The 27,639-nt window shown below is 47.5% G+C and overlaps 1 protein-coding gene across 4 annotated transcripts in view; it reads left to right on the top strand.

Moving 5' to 3' along the window:
• LOC137353065 (neuronal PAS domain-containing protein 3-like) overlaps nucleotides 1-27,639 on the top strand; it is a 368,847-nt gene that overhangs the window by 266,279 nt on the left and 74,929 nt on the right. For all 4 annotated transcript variants that reach the window (XM_068019024.1, XM_068019023.1, XM_068019025.1 and 1 more), the window contains one exon: nucleotides 2,166-2,255. In XM_068019024.1, coding sequence (XP_067875125.1) covers nucleotides 2,166-2,255 — 90 coding nt within the window. The remainder of the gene's footprint in view (nucleotides 1-2,165; nucleotides 2,256-27,639) is intronic.

Raw genomic sequence — 27,639 nt, forward strand, 5'->3', positions numbered from 1 at the left:
GTCTGCCTGTATTTATCTATCATTTGCCAACAGGGTTTTCAATAGTCAAGTCCTGTGTGTTTTCCCCATTATTCACCAATACAATGTTTGCCAACTCACTGTTAGGTGTCAGCTGTGGCTGAGTGGGTGGTACCCTTGCCTCTGAGTCAGAATGATGTAGGTTCAAATCCCATTCCTGAGCCTTTGAGTGCAAAATCCATGCTGGTGCTACTGTACAGTAGTGAGGAGAGTGGCACTGTTGGAGGTGCCATCTTTCGAATGAGTTGTAAAACTGAGGTCCCGTCCACCTCTCAGGTGGATGTGAAAGATTCCATGGCAGTCTTCAAAGAAGATCAGGGGGAATCCTCCCCATGTCCTGGCCAACGTTTGCCCCTCAACCAACACCACAAAAGCAGATGATCTGGTCATTATCGCATTGCTGCTTGTGGGAGCTTGCTGTGTACAAATTGGCTGCTGTGTTTCCTACATTATAACAGTGACAGTACTTCATTGGCTGTAAAGTGCTTTGGGACGTCCTGATGTTGTGAAAGGTGCTATATAAATGCAAGATCTTTCAATTGATGACCTTTTTACTCATTAAGGTGGGGAAATTGAGTGATGAGAGATGGAACATTTTCAATTTCTTTATACCACTGGAGCCAAGAAAGTGACAGTAGTGAGGTGGGGGGTGGGGGGGGTCACACTGAAGTATCAGAAGCTCTGGAAACTGTCTAATGCCCATGAAAGTTTATAGCACAGAAGGAGGCCATTCGGCCGGCCAATCATGAGGATTCCAAAACAAGTCGCACTGCTCTGTGTAAACATGTCTTTATATTCCTTTAGGTGTGGAATAGAGGGTGATCTAATCGAGGTGTTAAAAATGACAAAAGGATTTGATAAGTTAGACGAAGAGAAACTGTTTCCTCTGGTGGGGAAATTCAGAACAAAGCGCACAATCTTAAAGTTAGAGCCAGGCCGTTCAGGAGTGAAATCAAAAAGCACTTTCTCACATACAGGGCAGTAGAAATTTGGAACTCTGTCCTCCAACAGGCTGTGAACGCAGGGGGAACAATTGAAACTTTACAGACTGTGATGGCTGGGTTTTTGTTGGGTGAGGGTATCAAGGGATATGGAGCTCGGGTGGGTAAATGGGTTACAGGTACGGATCAGCCTTGATCTAATTGAACGGCAGGGCAGGTTCGAGGGGCTGAATGGGCTACTTCTGTTTCTAGTTCCCTGATGTGGGGTTGGTTTTGGGAGGGGGGTGGTATTCCGAATATTCTAAATGGCGGGAGGCAACAGCACTGCTTCCTTAACGAGCACAGGAAGAGGGTCACCTAGCTCAGATACCCATCCATCCATTTCACAAAGCCATCGTTGCCAACTTTCCCTGACTGCCCATGCCACCCGATCTGATACTACCCAGCAACGTATATTGTGTGCAGCCTTGCTCAGTTGGCGGTAAGTCAGGCCACGGTTGAGCACATGACTAGTCTGACATTCCAGTGCAGGAGGAAGTGCTGCACTGTCGGAGGTGCCACCCATTGGAGGAGATATCAAACTGACGTCTTAAGATCTTAAGGAGCCCATGGCACTATTTTACAAAGAGCCGGGAGGTTCTAAAACAAGGAAAGACTTGCATTTATATCGCACCTTTCATGACTATTGGACAGCTCAAAGCGCTTTACAGCCAATGAAGTACGTGTGAAGTGTAGTCACTGTTGTAATGTGAAAACCGGGCAGCAAATTTGTGCACAGCAAGCTCCCACAAGCAGCAATGTGATAATGACCAGATAATCAGTTTTAGTGATGTTGGTTGAGGGGCAAATATTGGCCAGGACACTGGGGAGAACTCCCTTGTTCTTCTTCGAAATAGTGCCGTGGGATCTTTTACATCCACCTGAGAGAGCAGACAGTGGCCTTAGTTTTTACATTTTTACCAGAGAGACGGACCTTGTTTTGTGCGGAATTTGAATTGGTGAATTTTCCAACGTAACATTTACTGAATTGTAAGTATTCACTGCATATGAAGCATTTTGAGTCATTTCTGAGAGGTGTGATATAATTGTACATCTTTCTTCCTTGCCCACATGAACAGATGTAAACTGAACGAGCCGAGTGTAGAAAAGTTATTTTAAAATATCAAACTGTTTAATTTCTATTTCTTTCTTGCTTTTCTTTTGCAGTCTCTGGATGGTTTTATTTTTGCACTAAATCGAGAAGGGAAATTTTTATACATCTCCGAAACCGTCTCCATCTACTTGGGACTGTCACAGGTAGGACGGACACCGCTGGTCTGATTCCTTCTTAGCGCAGTAGTCAAATGTTCACGGCGTGGCAACGATATTCCGTCCTCGGATCTTGCTCCACTCCGTCAGATTCCGCGTCGCACCAGCAGATCCGCACCCCCTCCCCCCCATGGAGTCGCTGGTGGAAATTTGGGTGAAGCTCGGAGCTTCAGGCATGATGGATCATCGCTAGAATAAATATATGGATTGTCAGACTTTTGCACAGTTTATGTTCTTCTGTTGATGATGCCAAGGAGATATGTTATGGGAACAGGAGGGAGGCCATTCAGCCCCTTCACCCTGTTCTGCCACTCAATGAGATCATGGCTGATTTGCAGCCTAACTCCACATACCCACCTTTGCCCCATATTCCTTAATACCGTTAGGTCACAAAAAGCTATCACTCTCTGATTTAAAATTAACAATTGATCCAGCGTGAATTGCTATTTGCGGAAGAGAGTTCCAAACTTCTGTCGCCCTTTGCCTGAAGAAGTGTTTCCCAATTTCACTCCTGAAAGGTCTGGCTCTAATTTTTACACTTTGCCCCCCTAGTCCTAGACTCCCCAACCAGCGAAATAGTTTCTCTCTATCTACCCTATCTGTTCCTCTTAATATCTTGAAAACTTTGATCAAATCACCCCTTAACCTTCTAAATTCCAGGGAGTACAACCCTAGTTTGTGTAATCTCAATTTAACCCTTGGTGTTCCAGTCTCATTCTGGTAAATCTCCGCTGCACTAATATATCCTCTCTAAGGTGTAGCATTAGGGCAATACAACACCAAATGTGGCAAATTCACCCCCTCTGACTGGTCCCCACTGTAGTGCCCAGCACCAAAGCCCCATTCCCTCACAGATGTATCAATCGACTGAGTATTATTAGATGACTACGATGCGTTTTTGTTTTTCCTCCTCTGCCCTTTATGTACATATGTGTGCACAGACATGCATCACAAACACGCCTACCACATGAAGCACGTGCACTCTTCACCCCCAAACACAACACATATGCTTCATACACAGCACATATCCTATACACGATACACACTACACACAAAACATACATAACACACGCAGACCCAGAACCAAAACATTCACACCCTATAAACCTGATGGATATATAATTAGAAGCATTCTCCATGGGGAAATCCTCTCAAAGGTACAGACGGTACAACATCGTGCCGTGCTCTGTAGCGTCCAGGAAAAGTCACGTCATGGGGTATTGTTGTGAACATCAGTCCCTGGGAAACGCAGCCTCCAGGAGCGGTCACTTTGGCTCAATTGGAGCACTCTGCTCTCAGTTCAAAGGTTGTGGGTTCACATAACGCTATAGGGAAAGAGAAACGGAGCACGACTAATTGGATAACTCAGAGAGCCAGCAGAGAGTAGACGGGCTGAATGTCCTGCTGTGCTGAAAAAGTCTACGATACCGTTCCCACCACACACACACACACACACACACACACACACCTTTTCATCTGCTGCGCATCAATCTGAAAAAACCCAGCAGCGAAAAAAACAATGCTTTTCACCATTACGGCTCCTCTAATGTGTTAATTGCGTGACACTTGTCTCTGTGTGACTGTCTGCTTCTTTCTATTTTTAATTGTTCCACCTGGGCTGGAATCCATTATGTGCTGCGCATCAGTATTGAATCACAATTACTGCTGCATGAATAATTAATACCCGTAATTATCTGCTGTACAGGAGAGGTGCTTAACACATGTTAGACATAATTGATGAGTGTATCAAAAGCTAAACTGATTTCAATGCAAGAATTGGCCGAGCATCTCGGGCGCAGGAGGGCGAGTAGCGGAACTCTTAGCGCACGCCTGCGCTCTCGAAGGTGTGGGCGTGCTCGTTTGACACCTTGCCACACTCTGTGATGTTCAGGCAAAGTCACATCACAGGGGTTTGGGTGAGCATCAGTTCCTGGGAACCAAATGGAAAGGCGTTCATTTATATAGCGCCTTTCATGACCACAGGACGTCCCAAAGCGATTCACAGCCAATGAAGTGCTTCTGAAGTGTAGTCGCTCTTGTAGAAAACACAGCAGCCAACTTGTGCACAGCAAGCTCCCAGAATCAGCAATGTGATAATAACCAAGTCATCTGTTTTTCTCAGTGATGTTGGTTGAGGGATAAATGTTGACCAGGACACCTTGGGAGAACTCTTCTTTAAAATAGGGCTCTGTTACATTCACCTGAGAGGGCAGGTGGGGCCTCAATTTAACATCTCATCTGAAGGACAGCACCTCTGACAGTGCAGCACTCCCTCAGTACTGCACTGATTTTTGTGTTCATGTCTTGGAGTGGGATTTGACCCCATAACCTTCTGACTCGGAGGTGAGAGTGCTACCAACTGAGCCACAGATGACACACAGCTTGCATTTCTATAGCGCCTTTCCCGATCTCCGAACGTTCCAAAGTGCTTTACAGCCAATGAGGTACCTTTGAAGTGTAGTCCTCAGAACCTCCAGGAGCAGTCAGATTGGCCCAATGATGGTGTTTTGCTCTCAGTTCGAAGATTGTGGGTTCCCATAATCCAGGCAGACCCGCCCTGTGGCAGCACTGAGGGAGTGCTGCGCTGTCGGAGGTGCCAACATCTGGATGAGACGTCAAACCCACGCCCCTGTCTGCCCTCTCAGTCGGACGTCAAAGCTTCCTTTCAAAGAAAAGCAGGGGAGTTCCCCCTGGTGTCCTGGCCAATATTTATATCACAACCAACACCATCAAAAAAACAGATGAACTGAATCTCATTGCAGTTTGTGGAACCTTGCTGCCCAAGTATAGACTGCTGCATCGGCCGACAAAACAATTTCACTTCAGGAGTAAATTTATTTGGTGTGAAGCCCTTTAGGACATCCTGAGATATAAATGCTTAACTTTCTTTCACTTACTGTATATTTATTGGATTGATTGTGAAGGACAGTATGGGTGAGGCCCGACTTTAGAGGAGTGCAAAATGGAAGGATGCAGATTACCTGCTGATTATACACCCACCATTACACTGGAGTATTTTTTTTCATTCGTTTCATGGGGTGTGAGTGTCGCTGGCCAAGCCAGCATTTATTGCCCATCCCTAATTGCCCTTGAGCCGCTGCCTTAAATCGCTGCAGTCCATATGGGGTAGGTACCCACAGTGCTGTTAGGGAAGGAGTTCCAGGATTTTGACCCAGCGACAGTGAAGGAACGGTGATATTGTTCCAAGTCAGGATGGTGTGTGACTTGGAGGGGAACTTGCAGGTGGTGGTGCTCCCATGCGTCTGCTGCCCTTGTCCTTCGAGGTGGTAGAGGTCGCGGGTTTGGAAGGTGCTGCCTGAGTAACCTTGGTGTGCTACTGCAGTGCATCTTGTAGATGGTACACACTGCTGCCACTGTGCGTCGGTGCTGGAGGGAGTGAATGTTTGTGGATGGGGTGCCAATCAAGCGGGCTGCTTTGTCCTGGATGGTGTCGAGCTTCTTGAGTGTTGTTGGAGCTGCCCCCATCCAGGCAAGTGGAGAGTATTCCATCTCACTCCTGACTTGTGCCTTGTAGATGGTGGACAAGCTTTGGGGAGTCAGGAGGTGAGTTACTCGCTGCAGAATTCCCAGCCTCTGACCTCTTGTAGCCACAGTATTTATATGGCTACTCCAGTTCAGTTTCTGGTCAATGGTAGCCCCCAGGATGTTGATAGTTGATTCTGTCCAATTCTGGCACCACACTTTCAGAAGGACGTCAAGGCCTTGGAACGGGTGCAGAGGGGATTTACTAGAACGGTACCAGGGATGTGGGACTTCAGTTATTTGGTGAGAGTGGAGCAAATGGAATTGTTCTCCTTGGGAGCAGAGAAGGTTAAGGGGAGATGAAATAGAGGTGTTCAAAATTATAAAACATTTTGATAGAGTAAGAAGAAATTGCTTCTACTGGGGGAAGGACCGCTAAACAGAGGACACAGATTTAAGTTAATTGTCAATAGAACCAGAGGAGCAATGAGGATATTTTTTTGACACAGCGAGTTGTTGAAAGCGCTGCCTGAAAGGGCATTGGAAGCAGATTCACTGGTAACTTGCAAATTAGAATTGAATAAATACCTGAAAAGGAAAATTTTGCAAGACTATGGGGAAAAAGAAGTGGGGCTAATTGGCTAACTCTTCTAAGAGCCGGCACAGACCAGATGGGCCGAATGGTTGGCTTCTGTGCTGTAAGAATCTATGATTCACTGGAGAGGTAAGGCTGGAAATCCTGCAGTGGCAGGAAGGACATAGCCCGCAGAGATGAATAACCTGCACATCTAAGGAAGCTCAGCTCCATTAAATTCGTCTCATTTCTAAGCAACTGCCCAGGGGACGAGTGAGCATCAGAGCCTTTGCAACTGGATGGAGGAATAGTGGGGGGAAAGCAAGCGGTTTGAGCAGGTCAACCAGAAAAAAAGTTAGCTTGTGACCGAGGGGAGTGTCCCATGAGGACTTCAAAGAGTGAACAGGAGACAGAGACTGGCCATGAATGATGGGCTTATAAGGGCTGCTGTTCATGTTATAGATTATTTGGGGAAATGTTACACTTAACCAAATGCACTTTCCAGTTGTGCAATATATTTCTTGTGTTCTACTCTTAACCCATCCTTTCAAATCACAACTACCACCTTGACAGACCTGTACCCACCAGTACTGTACCCCAGTGTTATACAGTGAGAGGCCTGTACCCACCAGTACTGTACCCCAGTGTAATACAGTGAGAGGCCTGTACCCATCAGTACTGTGCCCCAGTGTTATACAGTGAGAGGCCTGTACCCACCAGTACTGTACCCCAGTGTTATACAGTGACAGACATGTACCCATCAGTACTGTACCCCAGTGTTATACAGCGACAGACATGTACCCACCAGTACTGTACCCCAGTGTTATACAGTGACAGACATGTAACCATCAGTACTGTATCCCAGTGTTATACAGTGAGAGGCCTGTAACCACCAGTACTGTACCCCAGTGTTATACAGTGACAGACATGTACCCATCAGTACTGTACCCCAGTGTTATACAGTGACAGACATGTACCCATCAGTACTGTACCCCAGTGTTATACAGTGAGAGGCCTGTACCCACCAGTACTGTACCCCAGTGTTATACAGTGAGAGGCCTGTACCCACCAGTACTGTACCCCAGTGTTATACAGTGAGAGGCCTGTCCCCACCAGTACTGTACCCCAGTGTTATACAGTGAGAGGCCTGTACCCACCAGTACTGTACCCCAGTGTTATACAGTGACAGACACGTACCCATCAGGACTGTACCCCAGTGTTATACAGTGACAGACATGTACCCATCAGTACTGTACCCCAGTGTTATACAGTGAGAGGCCTGTACCCACCAGTACTGTACCCCAGTGTTATACAGTGACAGACACGTACCCATCAGGACTGTACCCCAGTGTTATACAGTGACAGACATGTACCCATCAGTACTGTACCCCAGTGTTATACAGCGACAGACATGTACCCATCAGGACTGTACCCCAGTGTTATACAGTGACAGACCTGTACCCATCAGTACTGTACCCCAGTGTTATACAGTGACAGACATGTACCCATCAGGACTGTACCCCAGTGTTATACAGTGACAGACCTGTACCCACCAGTACTGTACCCCAGTGTTATACAGTGACAGACCTGTACCCATCAGTACTGTACCCCAGTGTTATACAGTGACAGACATGTACCCATCAGGACTGTACCCCAGTGTTATACAGTGACAGACCTGTACCCATCAGGACTGTACCCCAGTGTGAGACAGTGAGAGGCCTGTACCCACCAGTACTGTACTGCAGTGTTATACAGTGACAGACATGTCCCCACCAGTACTGTACCCCAGTGTTATACAGTGAAAGACATATACCCACCAGTACTGTACTGTAATGTCATACAGTGACCAACCTATACCCATCAGGACTGTACCCCAGTGTTATACAATTCCACACGTTTATTTTTGTTCCTTGCTGAAATCCACAGACTAAACTCTTTATTGGATTACAGAAACTGCATGCTGGGGACTGGACGTCTCGAGGCAGTGCTTCCACTTGTTCAGTCAGTCGATGAACCAGCTGGTGTGGTGCTGAGGCACACAGGCAGGGAAAGTTCCCATGAGACCTCCAGTCTCTGCTGGTTTTATGTGATCTGCGTGAGGGTACGGCAATTATTCACACTGTTTCTGAGCTCTTTCACTCGCGCTGTAAACATGGGAGTGGACATTGGGTGAGGACAAGGTCAGCGTGATGCTCCATCTGGTTGAACAGCCCATTAGCTCTCACTATCCCTGCTCGCACCTCAGGAATGGCCACTCGGGTGAGATAGCAGAAACTAATTAAACCTCTGTAAAACCCCCCAGAGCCAAGCAAGAGTCGGCACTTTCAGGTTGGGAAGGGGAAAGATAATTGCAGGTACAAGTGGACTAGCAACAACCTCATTAGCCTGGAAACGCTGTCAAGTGAACAATGGTTGGAAAGAAACAAAGAATGAGGGAAGCTAAATAAAGCCGGTTGTATTTCTCCGGTTTGTCTAAGTAACAATGTATATCCAAAACACAACTGCCAGGAAGGAGAATATGGTGGAACCACAGATGAAAGCAGCAACTATGCAAGATTTGAGGAGAGACACGGCTAAAGAGTTAAAATCAGAGAAGAGGCCCGGAAAGTGGAGAGATAAAACCCATATTGAAACAATACAAGGCACAGCTCGGAAATGCGAGGACAGATAATCCTTTAGAGACAGTTGGAGCTTTCATAAAATCTCAATGAGGAGGATAAAAATATCACGGAAAAGCGAGAAGGCAGTCAGCACCATGTCTAAAATTCTCATCCTCGTGTTCAAACCCCTCCATGGCCTTACCTCTCCTTATGTCTATAATCTCCCCAGGCCACCTTCTGAGATCCCTGCGCTCCTCCAGTTCTGGTCTTTTGTCCATCTCCCCCGCACTCCCTTCACCCCTTCATTGGCAGCTGTGCCTTCAGCTACCTTGGCCCTAAGCTCTGGAACTCCCTCCCGAAACCTCTCCACCTCTCTACCTGGCTCTCCTTCTTTAAATTGCTCCTGAAAACCTACCCCTGTGACCAACCTTTTGATCACCTGTCCTAATGTTTCCTTGCATGACTCAGTGCCAGATTTCGCCTGATAACTCTCCTGTGAAGTGCCTCGTGGCATTTCACTACATCAAAGGCAGTATATAAATGCAAGAAATTCCTTATTTCCTTCGCCAGAATGACTTTGAAATTGCTATCAAATTACTTGAGCTCCCCCATACTTTTCTCCCAGATAATTTATTACAGCTGCTCTCTGTCCTTGCTATACATAGGCAGTCACACACAATGCATAATCACTTAATTTCATTGTGGATTTAATTTTGCTTAAATAGTGTTTTTAAAAGATGCACATAAATTAAATCCCCAATGATGTATATTGCTGGATATATTTAATAACAGTAATTTTGTTATATACCAACGAAAGTTTATCCTTGGGAAAATGTTTTTGAAATTGTGATGTAATTGCAGTTAAATTACAGAAGGTAAGACTTGCATTTATATAGCACCTTTCACAATCTCAGGATGTCTCAAAGCCATTGAAGAGCTTTTGAAGCGTCGTCCCTGTCGTAATGTAGGAAATGCGGCAGCCAACTTGCGCACAGCAAGATCCCACAAACAGCAATCTGACAATGACCAGATAATCTGTTTTATAATATTGATTGAGGGATAAATATTGGCCAGGACACTGGGGAGAACTCCCCTGCTCTTCTTGGAAGTAGTGCAATGGGATCTTTTATATCTGCTCGAGAGGACAGACGGGGCCTTGGTTACCCTCTCATCTGAAAACCGGCACCTCTGACAGTGCAACACTCCCTCAGTACTCGCACTGGAGTGTCAGAGAAAGTACTTGTCTCCTTTCCTGCAACTTACATAGAAACATAGAAAATAGGAGCAGGAGTAGGCCATTCGGCCCTTCGAGCCTGCTCCGCCATTCATTATGATCCTGGCTGATCATCCAACTCAGTAACCTGTTCCGGCTTTCTCCCCATACCCTTTGATCCCAAGAGCTATATCTAACTCCTTCTTGAAAACATGCAATGTTTTGGCCTCAACTGCTTTCTGTGGTAGCAAATTCCACAGGCTCACCACTCTCTGGGTGAAGAAATTTCTCCTCATCTCAGTCCTGAAAGGTTTACCCCGTATCCTTAGACTATGACCCCTGGTTCTGGACTCCCCCACCATCGGGAACATCCTTCCTGCATCTACCTTGGCACAGTTGAAATCCTGCTGCCTTCAGTTGGCCTTATACATGGAGCACTACAGTTGGTTTCAACATTCCTGGGCTTTGTAAACCAGCACAAACATCCCTCACCTTATAAAGCACTTTTTTCCCCCAAAACAGTATCAAGGCTAACACCACCCATGAATCAGAGGCTCTGTCTATGCTCTCAAGTGGATGTAAAAGATCCCATGGCACTATTTCGAAGAAGAGCAGGGGAGTTCTCCCCAGGGTCCTGGCCAATATTTATTCCTCAACCAACATTACTTAAAAAAAAACCCAGATTATTAAGTCATTTGTGCATTGCTGTTTGTGGGATCTTGCTGTACACAAATTGGCCACCATACCTCCTACATTACAGCAGTGATTACACTTCGAAAGTACTTCATTGGCTGTGAAGCACTTTGGGACGCCCGGAGGTTGTGGAAAGCGCTATATAAATGCAATTTTTTCTTTATATAAATCCTCTCCCTCCTCTGGCCAACAAGGAATGTTGGCATCGTGGGTTATGTTACTGAGCTAGTAATCCAGATGCCCCAGAATACCAGTTGGCACAGACGTGATGGACTGAATGGCTTCCTTCTGTGCTGTAAAATTTCTTTGTTTCTATGAGTAATAATCCAGATAATGTGATGTGAAACTTTGTGACAGAGTGAGAATTTGAATTCAGTTTCTGGAAATACTGGTTCTGGTCCAGTAAAAGTGCCATGCAGTTCTTGGATTGCCATAAAAACCCAACTGGTTCAGGGTAGGGAAGGTAACCAGCTGTCTAGTTTAGAGATACAGCTCTGAAACAGGCCCTTCGGCCCACCGAGTCTGTGCCGACCATCAACCACCCATTTATACTAATCCTACACTAATCCCATCTTCCTACCACATCCCCACCTGTCCCTATATTGCCCTACCACTTACCTATACTAGGGGCAATTTATAATGGCCAATTAACCTATCAACCTGCAAGTCTTTGGCATGTGGGAGGAAACCGGAGCACCCGGAGAAAACCCACGCAGACACAGGGAGAACTTGCAAACTCCACACAGGCAGTACCCGGAATTGAACCCGGGTCGCTGGAGCTGTGAGGCTGCGGTGCTAACCACTGCGCCACTGTGCCGCCACTGTCCTTACCCGGTCTGGCCTAGACAGTCCAGTCCTGAACCAAAGTGGTTCACTCTTAACTTCCATACAATGCAGGTGTTGAAGAGCATGATCCCATTACCACCTCAGGGCAGTAAATGTCGGCCTTGCCAGTGACTCCCACATCCCGAGAATGAATTGTAAATAAAAGGTAGACTATGTGAAGGTGATACATTTCGGATTTTTAAAGGTTTCAAGTAGGCGGATCGCATGTTTTTATGATCCAGAAGTTAAACCTCTTCGGAGAATTGCTCTTGCCGAGGTTTAATGACTCAGAGCTGATAACCTATTAGGGCTAATTGCAGTCATCTACATACCTGAATTTACATACACACTCACTTCAATCACCTTGTCGTGCTGGAAGATCCAAAACAGATCAAATCTTTGACAGGCTAACATAACTGAAGTATTTATTTCGAAATAAAAGAATATAGTGAAACGTTTGAAATCAGCAGTACTTCAATATTACCATCAACGACAATACTCAAAAGAAATAACTAGCAATGTTTTTTTTCATTCATTCATGGGATGTCAGCGTCGCTGGCTTGCATGTATTGCCCATTCTAATTGCCCTTGAGAAGGTGCTGGTGAGTTGCATAATAATGAGCATAAAGGGTTAATTTTTTTTCCTCTCAACAATCTTTGGGATATCCATTTCATTGCAAATTCTTTTCAATGAAAGACCTGTCTCTCTCTCACACACACATGCACACCCGTAAAGTTTTTGTTCCCAGCCCTACCATTCTTTCTGACTTCAGCAGACACTGATGTACAGGAAAGTTTACCAGATTTCAAACTGTATTTTGCTCAATGTTCGTAAACGAGGCTGCCCGTGAAATATTCACTGGACCATTGATGACAGTTTGGCAAAATTCAGTACATGCAGGCATACATTTCATGTGAATCTGTGCTGTGTGTCTGTCATTAGCTACAATAATATCGAAAGAAGCTGTAATAATGCTGGGGGTTTGAGACCTGAGCTATGCAATGGTTAACAATGGGTCTAGTAAAAATACAGCATTGAATGTGTGAATTAGCACTTCAAACCAGTGCTCCAATTCCCCCATAGATCAAAGCAGATCCTTACCTGCATTACAGTGGGATAAGGTACTGCTGGCCATCTTCAACTTAAAAGAGATGTGGGAAGACAAAATATCACCATAATTACAGAAGGAGTTCCATAATACATATCCCTATCATATGTGATCTGTTTTTGCAAGTTCCCCAGTGTCAGGCATCACCATTTACCAAGAGGTCATAGTAGTGTTTATGGTTTTGGACTTGCAATCTCATTGGTTCGAATCCCATCATGGTAAGTTGTGGAACTGAATTGAAGAAACCTTAGGTTGAGCAAATGGGAATTGAGTCTGTCTGGCCCACGCTGTGCGCTTGCCTCTCGTTGCAAGCAGCTCATAACAGCAGCAAACTTCAATAATACAACACCAGTGTGAGAGCACCAGCAGAGACTGTAGGGGTCTCGAGGACGAAGGCCCAGCACTGCCTTCTCAACTCGAGAAAGAAAGACTTGCCTTTATATAGCACCTTTCATGACCACAGGACGCCCCCAAAGCACCTTCCAGCCAATGGAGCATTTTTGAAATGTAGTCACTGTTATAATGTAGGAAGGCAGGCGGGGCCTCGGGTTAGCATCTCATCCGATAGACGCCAATGCCACTCACATCCTGCTGGAAACATGCTCCTGGGCCACTCCTCTGCAGTATTTAGAAAGCACAGGAGGAGGCCATTCAGTCCATCATGTCTGTGCCAGTTCTGTGAAAGTCCCACTCCGCAGCCTTTTTCTCATAGCCCTGCAAATTTCGGATAGCCATAAAGAATTCCACTTGCTCTGCAAAGGAGGACAAGAGGCTCTCCCACAGCCCTGGTCAACATTCATCCCATTTGCCTACATACTAAACAGCTACTCAACCTCAAAAGTAACTCATTGGCTGCAAAGCACTTCGTTACATCCTGAGGAACTGAAAGATGCTGGATAAAAGGCAAGTTCTGTCGTCTTTCCCTCCCCAATTTCCATAGCCCCCTTCCACGTCGGCCCTTTCCCTTTCCTTTCCTCCTTTTACATCGAATTTGCAGCACAGAAACAGACCATCGACATTACTGGTCTGTGCTATTGTTTATGCTCCACAGGAGCCTCCTTCCACCCTATTCCATCTACATCTAACCCTTCCCTTCCTTGTCTGCCTGTTTTTCTAACTGTCTCTCTCTACCTTTCTTTACCTTGTATTAGTCTTTCTCCCATCTTCTCTGTCCGACTCTCCCTCTAATTTTTCCTCCTCCCCATGGGACACTGCCTGCTGCTCCTTTGCAGTCATCCTGGGCAATTGGGAAGGTAGATCAGGTGAGTTTTGTAGATCAGTAGTACAGGCCTTGAACCAGTGTGATCATCCCGTGATTGCATAGAGTCATAGAGAGGTACAGCACTAAAACAGGCCCTTCAGCCCACCGAGTCTGTGCCTACCAACAACCACCCATTTATACTAATCCTACATTAACCCCATATTCTCTACCACATCCCCACCATTCTCCTACCACCTACCTACACTAGGGGCAATTTGCAACAGCCAATTTACCGATCAACCTGCAAGTCTTTGGCTGTGGGAGGAAACTGGAACACCTGGCGGAAACCCACACGGTCACAGGGAGAACTTGCAAACTCCACACAGGCAGTACCCAGAACCGAACCCGGGTCGCTGGAGCTGTGAGGCTGCGGTGCTAACCACTGTGCCAATTATGCACACGCCACGACCTGCAAATGGTGGCCTGTTACCATCTCCCCACCATCAACAGCTGTACCTTCAACTGCCCAGGCCCTAAGCTCTGGAATTCCCTCCCTAACCCTCTCACCTCCTTTAAAACCCTTCTTAAAACTCACCTCTTTGACCAAGCTTTTTTTTTGGTCACCTGCCCTAATGTCTCTTGATAATGCTCCTGCGAAAGTGCCTTTGTATGTTTTACTACATTAGATGCAAACTGATTATTGTTATACGGTAAGACAGTCGTCATTTATGTGAAGTATTTTATCACCCTCTCTGAATTTGACCTGAGTGGTCACCAGATTATTCTGACTGTTAACTCAGGCAGATGGTAATTGGGTATAATTGGGTAAAACTGGTATCGTAATTAATCTCCAGAGACTCGACAGATGGACCAGCAATGAGATGTATACAGACTGCGGAGTTGCAGGCAGGAATTAAAGAAACACCTTCACTGGGAGGAGCAGGAACTGCTCACTCGCAGAAACATCACTGGGAATCTTCAGGTTTTAAGGAGCTTCTTATAGGAAGAGTGAAGGATAGAGCAGTTTGGGGTGATAATTCCAGAGCTGAGGGCCAAGGCAGTTTTAGTGAAACAGGTTTGGATGGGCCTCTTAATTTGTCTTTTTCTTTTAATAATTGTTTTCCCGAATTTTTAAAATTTCACGCCAAAATTTTAGCGCAAGAGGACTATCAGCTCAACAGAAACGAACAGATCAGCTACCGAGCAAATGTAATTTAAAAAAAGGTCACTGTTGTAATGCAGGAAACGCAGCAGCCAATTCGCACACAGCAAGATCCCACAAACAGCAATGTGATTACAACCCGGATAATGTATTTTGTTTTTTTAAGTGATGTTGTGTGAGAGATATACACTGGCCAGGACACCAAACCCAATTCTCCTGGCCTTATTTGAAATAGTGCCACGGGGTCTTTGGCATCGAATTGAGAGGGCAGATGGGCCATCAGTTTAATGTCTCATTTGAAAGACACATCTCCGTACTGCACTGGAGACGTCAACCTAGACTGTGCCTCTGGAGTGGAATTTGAATCCGTGATTTTCTGATCCTGAAACAAGAGTGTTACCTACCAAGCCATGACTAGAGCACAGTGTGATGCTGACTGATATAGGCTGCAAAGTTCCAGGCTTGGTTCCCTATCTGTGTTGCGTTAGATGATTGATGGAGTGGAGCTGGGGAAGATTGGCCATGTAGGAAATCGGGAGGTTTCCCAAGCGCAGAGTTCTCAAAGGGGTGTAGGACTTGGGGGGGGTTACAGAGCTCGGGAGGGGGCGAGGCCATGGAGGAATTTGAAAACAAGGATAAAAAATTTTAAATTGAGCCACTGTCGGACCTGAAAGTCTTGGCTCAGGCCCCTGAAATCGTGTGACCCTTCTCTGCACGGCTTCAAGGCTATGTTGTGTCTCTTAGGCAGGATTGGACCAGGACACTTGTTCTTTGATCTCTGGCTTGCATTCTACTGTTATGGCTGTGTCTTAAGATCATAGGAAATAGGAGCAGGAGTAGGCCATTCGGCCCATCGAGCCTGCTCCGCTATTCAAACCGATCATCTACCTCTACGCCATTTTTCCCCACTATCCCCATATCCCTTGATGTCATTAGTATTCATAAATCTATCGATTTCTGTCTTGAACTTGCTCAATGATTGAGCTTCCGCAGCCCTCTGGGGTAGAGAATTCCACAGATTCACCACCCTCTGAGTAAGGAAATTCCTCCTCATCTCCGTCATAGATTAGTGTTCCGCATTGGTTGGACGTGTTCACTGTCAAGATCTACAATCCTCTGAGATCTCTGCGCTCCTCCAATTCTAGCCCCTCGTGTGTCGGACACTGAACAGACTGAGCTTTTTTTTCTCTAGCAACGTGAAGACAGAGGGGTGACCTGCTATAGGTCTTTAATATTGTGAAGGGATTCAATAGGATAGACACAGAGAAAATATTTCCACTAGTGGGGGAGCCCAAAACTAGAGGTCATCACTATGATTTTTTTTAAAATTCTCTCATGGGTGTCACTGGCCAGGCCCAGCATTTATTACCCGTCCCTAATTGCCCTTGAACTGAGTGGCTTGCTAGGCTATTTCAGAGGGCAGTTAAGAGTCAACCACATTGCTGTGGGTCTGGAGTCACATGTCGGCCAGACCAGGTAAGGATGGCAGATTTCCTTCCCTAAAGGACACTTAGTGAACCAGATGGGTTTTTACGACAATTGATGGTAGTTTCATGGCACCATTACTGAGACTAGCTTTTCAATTCCAGATTTTTGTTAACTGAATTTAAATTCCACCATGGTGGGATTTGAACCTGTGTCCTCGGGGCATTAGCCTGAGCTTCTGGATTGCTAGTTCAGTGACATTACCACTACGCCACCATCTCCCCATAATAGTCATTAATAAATCCAATTGGGAATTCAGAAGAAACTAGCCAGAGAGTGACGAGAATGTGAGGTGAATTACATAGATGCATTTCACAGGCAGCTAGATAAGTACTTAAGGAAGAAAGGAGTGGAAGGTTATGTTACAGAATTATCGAGTTAGATTGGTTACATGAAGTAGGGTGGGAGGAGGTTCTTGTGCAGCATAAGCACAGGCCAAATAGTGCTGTGGTTTCCATGTAATTTTATGTAAATGCCTCTTTGAAGTCCAGGTATAACATGTTGTGTGTCTTTCCGCAATCCACTGGGATGTTATTTCCTCCAAGATGCTGAAGAGGTTGGGCGGACATAGTCTTCCCCTCCTGAGTCCACGTTGGCTGAGGTTTACCAGGGCTTTGATATACAGATGCTTCCCAAGTTAATTTCTGATGAGCCTAAGGAGAAATTGCGGTTGTTCTCCTTAGAGCAGAGACAGTTGAGGGGAGGTTTGATAAAGGGGTTCAAAACCATGAGGGGTTTTGATCCAGTAAATGGGGAGAAACTGTTCCCAGTGGCTGAAGTGTTTGTAATGAGGGGGATGCAGGTTTAAACCTGCTGGCAGAAGAATCAGAGGGGGGAAAAAAAATTAGGCAGCGGGTTGTTGAGGTCGGTGGAAGCAGATGCAATAGTAATTCTCAAAAGGGGAATTCAATAAATACTTGAAGGGCAAACATTTACAGGGCTGTGGGGAAAGAGCAGGAGCGTGGGGACTAATTGATCAAAGAGCCAGAGCTGGCACAATGGGCTGAATGGCCTCCTTCTGTGCTGTCCCATCCTGCGATGCCAGGGGTTCTCACCACCATTCATTGACTCCAACTGCAGAAAATGGGCAAGTGGGGACGCGGGTTGAGAACAGGATAGCTGATGAGTGCCCGTAATGGTTGAACAGCCTGGCGATGGCCACTGCCTGTGGAGGAAGCTGTTGTCAGTGCCTCGCCGAGCTCTACCTGCCCTGTCAGCTTGAAGCCGACAGCAGATGCCTTAAATTGAACAGCTCTCTCAACTTGATGAGCATAAAATTCGCAGACAGAAGCAGTCTGCTGTACAAATTTGTGATTTACCAAGATTATGAATAAAAATAAAGGGAGTGAGAAGAAAGGACTGGAAAGGAAGGCAACTTGTCTGGATCCTTACGAGCACTCTTGCTCTCTGTTCTGTGTCAGGTTCTTTGTCGAATACCATCGCACAGCGGGGAATCTCAGCAGGGATTTGAGTCTTCAAACTGTGATGACAGATGTGTTGACAATTTCATCAACCTTGGTATCAATCAGCTCCTATCTCAGGGCAGATCCAGCTCCCCCCGAGGCAAGCAGCAACCGTGCAGAAGCTCTTCCGCCCACAGTAGGAGCTTGTAGGTTAAAAGACCCCATTTCCTAAGCTGGGATATTAAACCAGCACCAATTCAATATTTATGCTTGATCATAGCGAGCCTGATCAATAACAGCTAAACATTGCTCTCGGTGGGGGACTGTCTGCACTGCATGGTACATCACTCTGTCCTCGAACAGTAAATGGATCTCACTTTACAGAGAAATGCATTACTCCTTAACCCATTAGCAGCAGACAAGTGTGTTTTTTTTACATGAATGCCTTTTTTTTCTCTCCGCCTTTGACTCTGGTGCCTGGTTCCGTGGGCACTGGGCGGTCTTTGCTCACGGCCTATTCCCCCCACCATTTGAGCCTGTGTAGATTTCTAAAATGGGGCATCCTGATTGAGCAAAACTAGGAGGTAGGAGTGAGAGGGCAGTGCTTGACAATGCTTTTCTTCCCCCCCCCCACCCCCGCACTTTTATTCATTCTCTGAATATGGGCATCGCTGACAAGGCTGGCATTTATTGTCCATCCCTAGTTTCCCTGGATACAGCTACTTGCTAGGCCCATTTCCGAGGGCAGTGAAGAGTCAACCATGGGCAGGATTTTGCCTGGGACCCCGATAACGGGGTCAAATGTGAGGGGGGGGGGGGGGTCGCATTATGTGGGAAACAGTCACTCACCTGTGATTTCACCCGAATTGACCATCCAATTGGCAGGCTTGCCATCCAATTAAGGATGGCGGGCTCTCAAAGCTGGAAGGACAATAGGAGGCTGTCCAGGAGATGAAGCCTGCAGTTAAGGTAAGAGAGACAGGGGGTGGGGCCTCCATTTTGAGGTGCCCTCACTGCACATTTTAAAACTTTTAAATTTAAAAATGGCCTCAGCAGCCAGGCCACCATCCACAGAGCAGCAATTGGCCTTTTACTCCCCTTAATTGGCTACGCAGAGCTTGTGGGCGGGTAGATCTGCTACACGTCCCCCACCATCCCGCCTCCAAGGAAATGGCCGGGTGTGTGGGGGCGGGGGGGGGGGTGTTGGAGGTGGGATGATGCCGGCAGACCAGCACACCGGCCGGCGGCGGGAATGCTCACACCCACCTGCCTCTGGGGGTGAAAATACAACTCCATGTTGGTGTGGGACTGGAGTCACGTGTAGGCCCAGACCTGGGTAAGGATGGGGAAGTTCCCTTCCCTACAGGCCGCTGGTGAACCAATTGCGTTTCGACAAAAATCTGACAGCTTCACTGTCACTTTTACCGACGCCAGCTTTTTATTTCCGTCCTTCTTAAAACTGAATTTATATTCTCAAACTGCCACACTGGGATTTGAACCCACATTCCCCTGGATTATTAGTCCAGTAACAAAACCACTACACTTGAGGGTGTGATTCTCTTCCCCATGGCTTAGGCCAAAACATTGGACTCACCTAAGATTCTTCCAGCTGTTGTAAAGCTGTTCGTAGCCTCGATCCTTGTTTTCAGATCCCTCCACGGCCTCGCCCCCACCCCTTCCCTATCTCGGTAACCTTCTCCAGCCCTACAATCCTCCGAGATCTCTGCGCTACTCCAATTCTGAGCTCTTGTGTAACCCCAATTTTAATCACCCAGCCATTGGCGGCCTGGCCTTCAGCTGCCGAGGCCCTAAGCTCTGGAATTCCCTCCCTAAACCTCTCCGCCTCTCTCTCCTCCTTTAAGACGCTCCTTACTACTTACCTCTTTGACCAAGCTTTTGGTCGCCTGTTCTAATATCTCCTTCTGTGGCTCAGTGCCAAATATTACAAACATACGAATTAGGAGTAGGCCACTCGGCCTCTCGAGCCTCCTCCACTATTCAATATCATGGCTGATCTGAGTGTAACCTCAATTTCACATTCCTACCTACCCCCGATAACCTTCCACCCCCTTGCCTATCAAGAATCTATCTACCTCTGCCTTAAAAATATTCAAAGACTCTGCTTCCACCGCCTTTTGAGGAAGAGATTTCCAAAGACTCACGACCCTCTGAGAGAAAAAAATTTCTCCTCATCTCTGCCTTAAATGGGCGACCCCTTATTTTTAAACAGTGACCCTTAGTTCTAGATTCTCCCACAAGGGGAAACATCCTTTCCACATCCACCCTCTCAAGACCCCTCAGAATCTTTTATGTTTCAATCAAGTCGCCTCTTACTCTTCTAAACTACAACGGATACAAGCCTGGCCAGTCCAACCTTTCCTTATAAGACAACACGGCACAGTGGCGCAATGGTTAGCACCGCAGCCTCACAGCTCCAGCGACCCGGGTTCAATTCTGGGTACTGCCTGTGTGGAGTTTGCAAGTTCTCCCTGTGTCTGCGTGGGTTTCCTCCGGGTGCTCCGGTTTCCTCCCACATGCCAAAGACTTGCAGGTTGATAGGTTAATTGGCCATTATAAATTGCCCCTAGTATAGGTAGGTGGTAGGGAAATATAGGGACAGGTGGGGATGTGGTAGGAATATGGAATTAGTGTAGGATTAGTATAAATGGGTGGTTGATGGTCGGCACAGACTCGGTGGGCCGAAGGGCCTGTTTCAGTGCTGTATCTCTAAACTAAACTATCTAAACTAAACCCGCCCATTGCAGGTATTAGTCCAGTAAACCTTCTCTGAACTGCTTCCAACACATTTACATTCTTCCTTATATAAGGAGACCAGTATTGTACACAGTACTCCAGATATTGTTTGATAACGCTCCTGTGAAGCACCTTGAGGCGTTTTACTGCATTAAAGGCGCTATATAAATGCAAGTTGTTATTGTAAATTGCAGTGTACCACCATGGGTTCCTCAGAACACAACATACTGTTAACCCGTGAGACTTGGGAGCTGGGCACATATATTGAAAGATAGGAAGAACTTGCATTTACATAGCGTCTTTCCGAACCTCAAGATGTCCCAGAATGCTTTACAGCGAACAAAATACTTTTGAAGTGTGGTTACTGTGATAATGTAAGAAACGAGGCAGCAAATCTACACACAGCAAGATCCCATGAACAGCAATGGGGTAAATGGCCAAATAATCTGCTTTAACACTACAGTCATGGGGAGAAATATTGGACTGAGATCTTTTATGTCTACCCGAGAAGGCAGACAGGGTTCGGTTTAACGTAGCATCTCAAAACATGAAATATAATGATTCCTACGCCTCTACTACGTAACCCCAGTGTCTTGTAGGGTTCGAATAATTCTCCGGTCGTGCTGTTTTACTGCGGATGCTTGTGCAGTGTGTGTATGCTTATGAACTGCAAGTTGATTAATTTTATCTGCCCCCAAAGCAGAGCTGCTATTTGCTAATGGTAATGAACTCTGTTGTTGAATAAAGAGCTGGTATTTCAGGAGGAGAGAGGCTGTTTTAGTGACAGAGGAGCCAGTATTTGTTTGTGCAGTGTTCCAGTCAAGCACAGCAGCTGTACAAATCCTGCACATTTCCCAGTCCAAACAGCATATGCCTGATGTATACATTAGTGCTGTCCATCTTCCTGTTGTGTTAATTAAACGTTTTAATAATTCAAGCCCATGGCTTGGTGCAGTGAGGAGGTGTGACTAGACCATGCGGGCACTGGACCTCTCAGACAGTATAGGTATTGGGTCCCACAGACGCCGCGGTTACTGGGTCCCGCAGATGGTGTAGGTACTGAATCCTGCAGACGGCGCGGTTACTGGGTCCCGCGGACGGTGCGGTTACTGGGTCCCGCGGACGGTATGGGTACTGGGTCCTGCAGACGGTGCGGTTACTGGGTCCCACCGACGGTATGGGTACTGGGTCCTGCAGACGGTGCGTTTACTGGGTCCCGCAGACGGTGCGGTTACTGGATCCCGCAGACAGTATGGGTACTGGGTCCTGCAGACGGTGCGGTTACTGGGTCCCGCGGACGGTGCGGTTACTGGGTCCCGCGGACGGTGCGGTTACTGGGTCCTGCAGACGGTATGGGTACTGGGTCCTGCAGACAGTGCAGTTACTGGGTCCTGCAGACGGTATGGGTACTGGGTCCTGCAGACAGTGCAGTTACTGGGTCCTGCAGACGGTATGGGTACTGGGTCCTGCAGACAGTGCAGTTACTGGGTCCTGCAGACGGTGCGGTTACTGGGTCCCACGGATGGTGCGGTTACTGGATCCCGCGGACAGTATGGGTACTGGGTCCCGCAGACGGTGCGGTTACTGGATCCAGCAGACGGTATGGGTACTGGGTCCCGCAGACGGTGCGGTTACTGGGTCCCGCGGACGGTGCGGTTACTGGATCCCGCGGACGGTGCGGTTACTGGATCCCGCGGACGGTGCGGTTACTGGGTCCCACGGACGGTGCGGTTACTGGGTCCCGCGGACGGTGCGGTTACTGGGTCCCGCGGACGGTGCGGTTACTGGGTCCCGCGGACGGTGCGGTTACTGGGTCCCGCGGACGGTGCGGTTACTGGGTCCCGCAGATGGTGCGGTTACTGGATCCCGCAGACAGTATGGGTACTGGGTCCTGCAGACGGTGCGGTTACTGGGTCCCGCAAACGGTGCGGTTACTGGGTCCCGCGGGCAGTGCGGTTACTGGGTCCCATGGACGGTGCGGTTACTGGGTCCCGCGGATGGTGCGGTTACTGGATCCCACAGACGGTATGGGCACTGGGTCCTGCAGACGGTGCGGTTACTGGGTCCCGCGGACGGTGCGGTTACTGGGTCCCGCGGACGGTGCAGTTACTGAGTCCCAAGGACGGTGCAGTTACTGGGTCCCGCAGACAGTATGGGTACTGGGTCCTGCAGACGGTGCGGTTACTGGGTCCCGCAGACAGTATGGGTACTGGGTCCTGCAGACGGTGCGGTTACTGGGTCCCGCGGACGGTGCGGTTACTGGGTCCCGCGGACGGTGCAGTTACTGAGTCCCACGGACGGTGCAGTTACTGGGTCCCGCGGACAGTGCGGTTACTGGGTCCCGCAGACAGTATGGGTACTGGATCCCGCAGACGGTGCGGTTACTGGATCCCGCGGACAGTATGGGTACTGGATCCCGCAGATGGTGCGGTTACTGGATCCCGCAGACAGTATGGGTACTGGGTCCTGCAGACGGTGCGGTTACTGGGTCCAGCGGACGGTGCGGATATTGGATCCCGCAGTCGGTGCGGTTACTGGGTCCCACAGATGGTGCGGATATTGGTTACCTCAGACCGTGCGGGCACTGGATCCCACTGACTGTGTGGGTGCGGGGTGGCGTAGCTATTGCGGGCAGTAAAGAATATCGACACCAGCCGGGATGTAAGAACCAGGCGAGATGTAAATCAGGCTGCTGATTGGCTGTCACTGGTTAGTACTACCACTCAAAGTCAAAATGAGCCCGAGTGGGTTTTTTTAGGATTGACTTGGTCTTGCAGCTTCTGAATGAGAAGGTTGTGAGTTCAAACCCCACTTCAAGACTTGACCACAAAACCCAGAGTGGCACTCCACTGCAGTACTGAAGGAGTGCTGTACTGTTGGAGGTGCCATCCTCCAGCTGCAATGTCACACCAGTGTCCCATCTGCCTGTTGCTGTGACCAAGGAGGATGTAAAAGGTCTGAGTCTTCTGTTGGGGTCCTGGCCATCATTTCTCCTCCAACCACCTTCACTAAAGTAGGGTTAACCTGTTACTCATCCCCACTGTTAGAAAGAAAGACTTGCATTTATATAGCGTCTTTCAGTACCTTAGGACGTTCCTGATGAAGTACCTTTTGAAGCAATACTGTTGTATTGTTGGAAATGCGGCAGCCAATTTGGGCACAGTAAGATCCCGCAGACAGTGAGGCCATCAGTGGTGCTGGTCACGAGACAAATATTGTCCAGGACACCAGGGGTAACTCCCCTGCCCTTCTTTGAAATAGTGGCCGCGGGATCTTTTACGTCCACCTGAGAGAGCAGATGGGGCCTCGGTTTAATGTCTGATCCGAAGGACAGAACCTCTGACAGTGCAGCACTCCCTCAGTACTGCACTGGAAGTGTCAGCCTAGACTTTTATGCTCAAGTTTCTGGAGTGGGACTTGAAGTCACGCTGAGAGTGCTACCAACTGTGCCCTAGCTGACAGTGTTTGCACAGTCTTGCTGTGTTTACCTATGTAACATGAATTACAACACTTCAAAGCAATTCCGTGGATGTGAAGCACTTACAGGCTTTCCTGAGGAGGCGATTAGTTGCTATATGAATGCATGCCTTTCTTTCCTGTTGGAGCGTGCATGAATTGACGCTGGGTGAAGAGAGGACCAGGCTTCAAAGTGATGCCTCTCACATTTGGCAAACTCAACACTTGCTGTCATTGAGAAATGTTTGCACTGCCATTTACAATCAGTGAAAGTGACACTGAAGGCACAGGGCTGTGTTCCTCAAGGTGACAGGCATTAGAACGATAGAATCATAGAATAGTACAGTGCAGAAAGAGGCCATTCAGCCCATCCACTTCCCTTTTGAAAGCTGCTATTGTGTCCACCACCCCATCAGGTATCACATTCCAGATCCTAACCACTCGGTACGTAAAGAAGTTTTGCCTTTTTTGTTCTTTTACCAATTGGTAATGGTGGTTCGGTGGGTCACACTCCTGCCTCGAAGTCAGAAGGTGGTGGGTTCAAGTCCTGCTTAGTGACTTAAGCACAAAGATCTAGACTGACACTCCGAGTGCAATACTGAGGGAGTGTTGCATGGTCGTAGGTGCTGTCTTTTGGATGGGACGTTAAACTAAGCCCTCATCTGCCCTCTCAAGTGGAAGTAAAAGATCTCTTGTCATTTATTTTGCAGAAGAGCAGGGGAGTTCTCCCTGGAGTCCTGAGCAATATTTATCCCTCAACCAACATCACAAGAACAGGATATTCATTATTCGTTTGTGGGATCTTGCTGTGTGCAAATTGACTGCTGTGTTTCCTACAACAGTGACTATACTTCAAAAGAACCTCATTGACTGTAAAGTGCATTGGGAGGTGGTGAAGTGTGCTATCTAAATGCAATACTTTCTTTTTATCAATTAAAATTGCTCATGTTTTTCATGCAATATGACTGGCTGTGACTCCGAAAGAGTGATGCTTGAGGGACCTGCCTGTGCTGTAGCAGCAGCCCTCTGTTTAGAGTGGAGATGACTAGGTAGCAGAGTAGGGAAACATGTAATATGTGAATGTAAGACTGCCCCGAGGAGCCAATGCTTGGAGATTACCAGCGAGAGTGAAAGGAGTAGGAGAGAAGACAAGGTAAATCAGCCAGCTGCAACTTAACCCGTGTCCGAGTCATAAGGAACCTCAATCTGTGCTGTTAGCCTCAACACCTCTGAATTGGGAAGTGGGAAATGGCCCAGGGTTTCTGCTCCTGCCCATCACCCAAGTAGGAAGTGGACACGTCCAGCTCGAGCAGGATTTGGCTAAACTGTGACGCCTGCCACAGCCGAATATCCCACAACACGATCTGGACACAGGCCATGGATGATGGTGTTTTGGGCGAGGTACCCGAGGCCGACCTCCTGACTTGGAACTATATCGCCGTTCCTTCACTGTCGCTGGATCAAAATCCTGGAACTCCCTTCCTAACAGAACTGTGGGTGTACCTACCCCACATGGACTGCAGCGGTTCAAGAAGGCAGTTCACCACCACCTTCTCAAGGAAAATTAGGGATGGGCAATAAATGCTGGCCTGGCCAGTGACGCCCACATCCCATGAATGAATAAAGAAAAAACCTTCGGAAGGAGGAGAAAGTTGATTGGGAAAAGATATGAAAAAATCATTTCAAACAAAAGTAGTTGGGATGAGGAGATATTAACCTTTGGTTTTGAAAGCCTGTAGGAGGAAGGGAGGACTGAGAGAGGTTTGGAGTCTTGAGAAAGCGATAGTGCAAATACATAATATCAACAGCACAGAAACAGCCCATTAGGCCCAGCTGGTTCATGCCCGTGTTTTTGCTCCGCATGATCCTTCGCCCAAGCTTACTTTATCTCACCTCATTGACATCTCCATCTATTCCTTTCATCTAGCTTCCTCTTAAATGCATCTATGTAGTTCTAAGCCATTCCCTTTGGTAGCATAGTCCACATTCTCACCACTCTCTGGGTAAAGACATTTCTCCTGAATTCCTTATTGGATTTATTTGTCACTATCTTGTCTTTGTGGTTATTTTCAGATTTATAATGAGCCTTGATTCAACCACATTGATGTTTGTAGGTTGTGTAAGATTTTCTTCCTATTTGTTTATGGCATTTGTTGCCCATCCCTTTAACCCCTGGACTGAGTGTCTTCCTAGGCCATTTCAGAGGGCAGTTAAGATTAAGCCACATTGCTGTGGGTCTGGAGTCACATGCAGGCCAGACCAGGTAAGGAAGGCAGAGTTCCTTCCCTGAAGGACATTAGTGAATCAGATGGGTTTTATTAATTAATTGAATTTAAATTCCGCCAGCTGCCGTGTTGGGATTTGAACCCATGTCCCCAGGGCATTAGCTTGGGCCTCTAGATTACTAGTCCAGTGGCATGACCACTACACCACTGTGTCCCCCGAATTGTCCTTGAGAAGGTGGTGGTGCACCGCTGCAGTCCGTGTGGGGTAGGTCGACCCACAGTGCTGTCAGGGAGGGAGTTCCAGGATTTTGACCCAGTGACAGTGAAGGAACGGCGATATAGTTCCAAGTCAGGATGGTGTGTGACTTGGAGGGGAACTTGCAGGTGGTGGTGTTCCCATGCATCTGCTGCTCTTGTCCTTCTAGGTGGTAGAGGTCGCGGGTTTAGAAGGTGCTGTTGAAGGATCCTTGGTGAGTTGCTGCAGTGCTTATTGTAGATGGCACACACTGCTGCCACTGCGTCGAAGGTGAAGGGAGTGAATGTTGAAGGTGGTGGATGGGGTGAATGTTTTGGATGGGGTAGCAGTCATGCGGGCTGCTTTGTCCTGGATGGTGTCGAGTTTCTTGAGTATTGTTGGAGCTGCACCCATCCAGACAAATGGAGCGTGTTCCATCACACTCCTGACTTGTGCCTTGTAGATGGTAGACAGGCTTTGGGAGGTCATGAGGTGAGTTACTTGCCACGGAATTCCCAGTCTCTGACCTATTCTTGTATTTATATGGGCTGGTCCACTTCAGGTCAATGGTAAACGCAGGATGCTTGGGGATTCAGTAATGGTAACGCTGGTCTACGACAAGGGGAGATGTTTAGATTCTCTCTTGTTTGAGATGGTCATTGCCTGGCACTTCTGTGGCATGAATGTTACTTGCCACTTGTCAGCCCAAGTCTGAATGTTGTTCAGGTCTTGCTGCATGTAGGCACTTCATCGCTATCTGAGGAGTTGCAAATGGTGCTGAACACTGTGCAATCATCAGTGAACATCCCCACTTCTGACCTTATGATGGAGGGACGGTCATTCATGAAGCAGCTGAAGATGGTTGGGCCTCGGACACTACCCTGAGGAACTCCTGCAGTGATGTCCTGGAGCTGAGATGATTGACCTGCAACAACCACAAGCATCTTCCTTTGT

Source organism: Heterodontus francisci, chromosome 40 (genome assembly GCF_036365525.1).
Source record: "Heterodontus francisci isolate sHetFra1 chromosome 40, sHetFra1.hap1, whole genome shotgun sequence".
Taxonomy (NCBI): Eukaryota; Metazoa; Chordata; class Chondrichthyes; order Heterodontiformes; family Heterodontidae; genus Heterodontus; species Heterodontus francisci.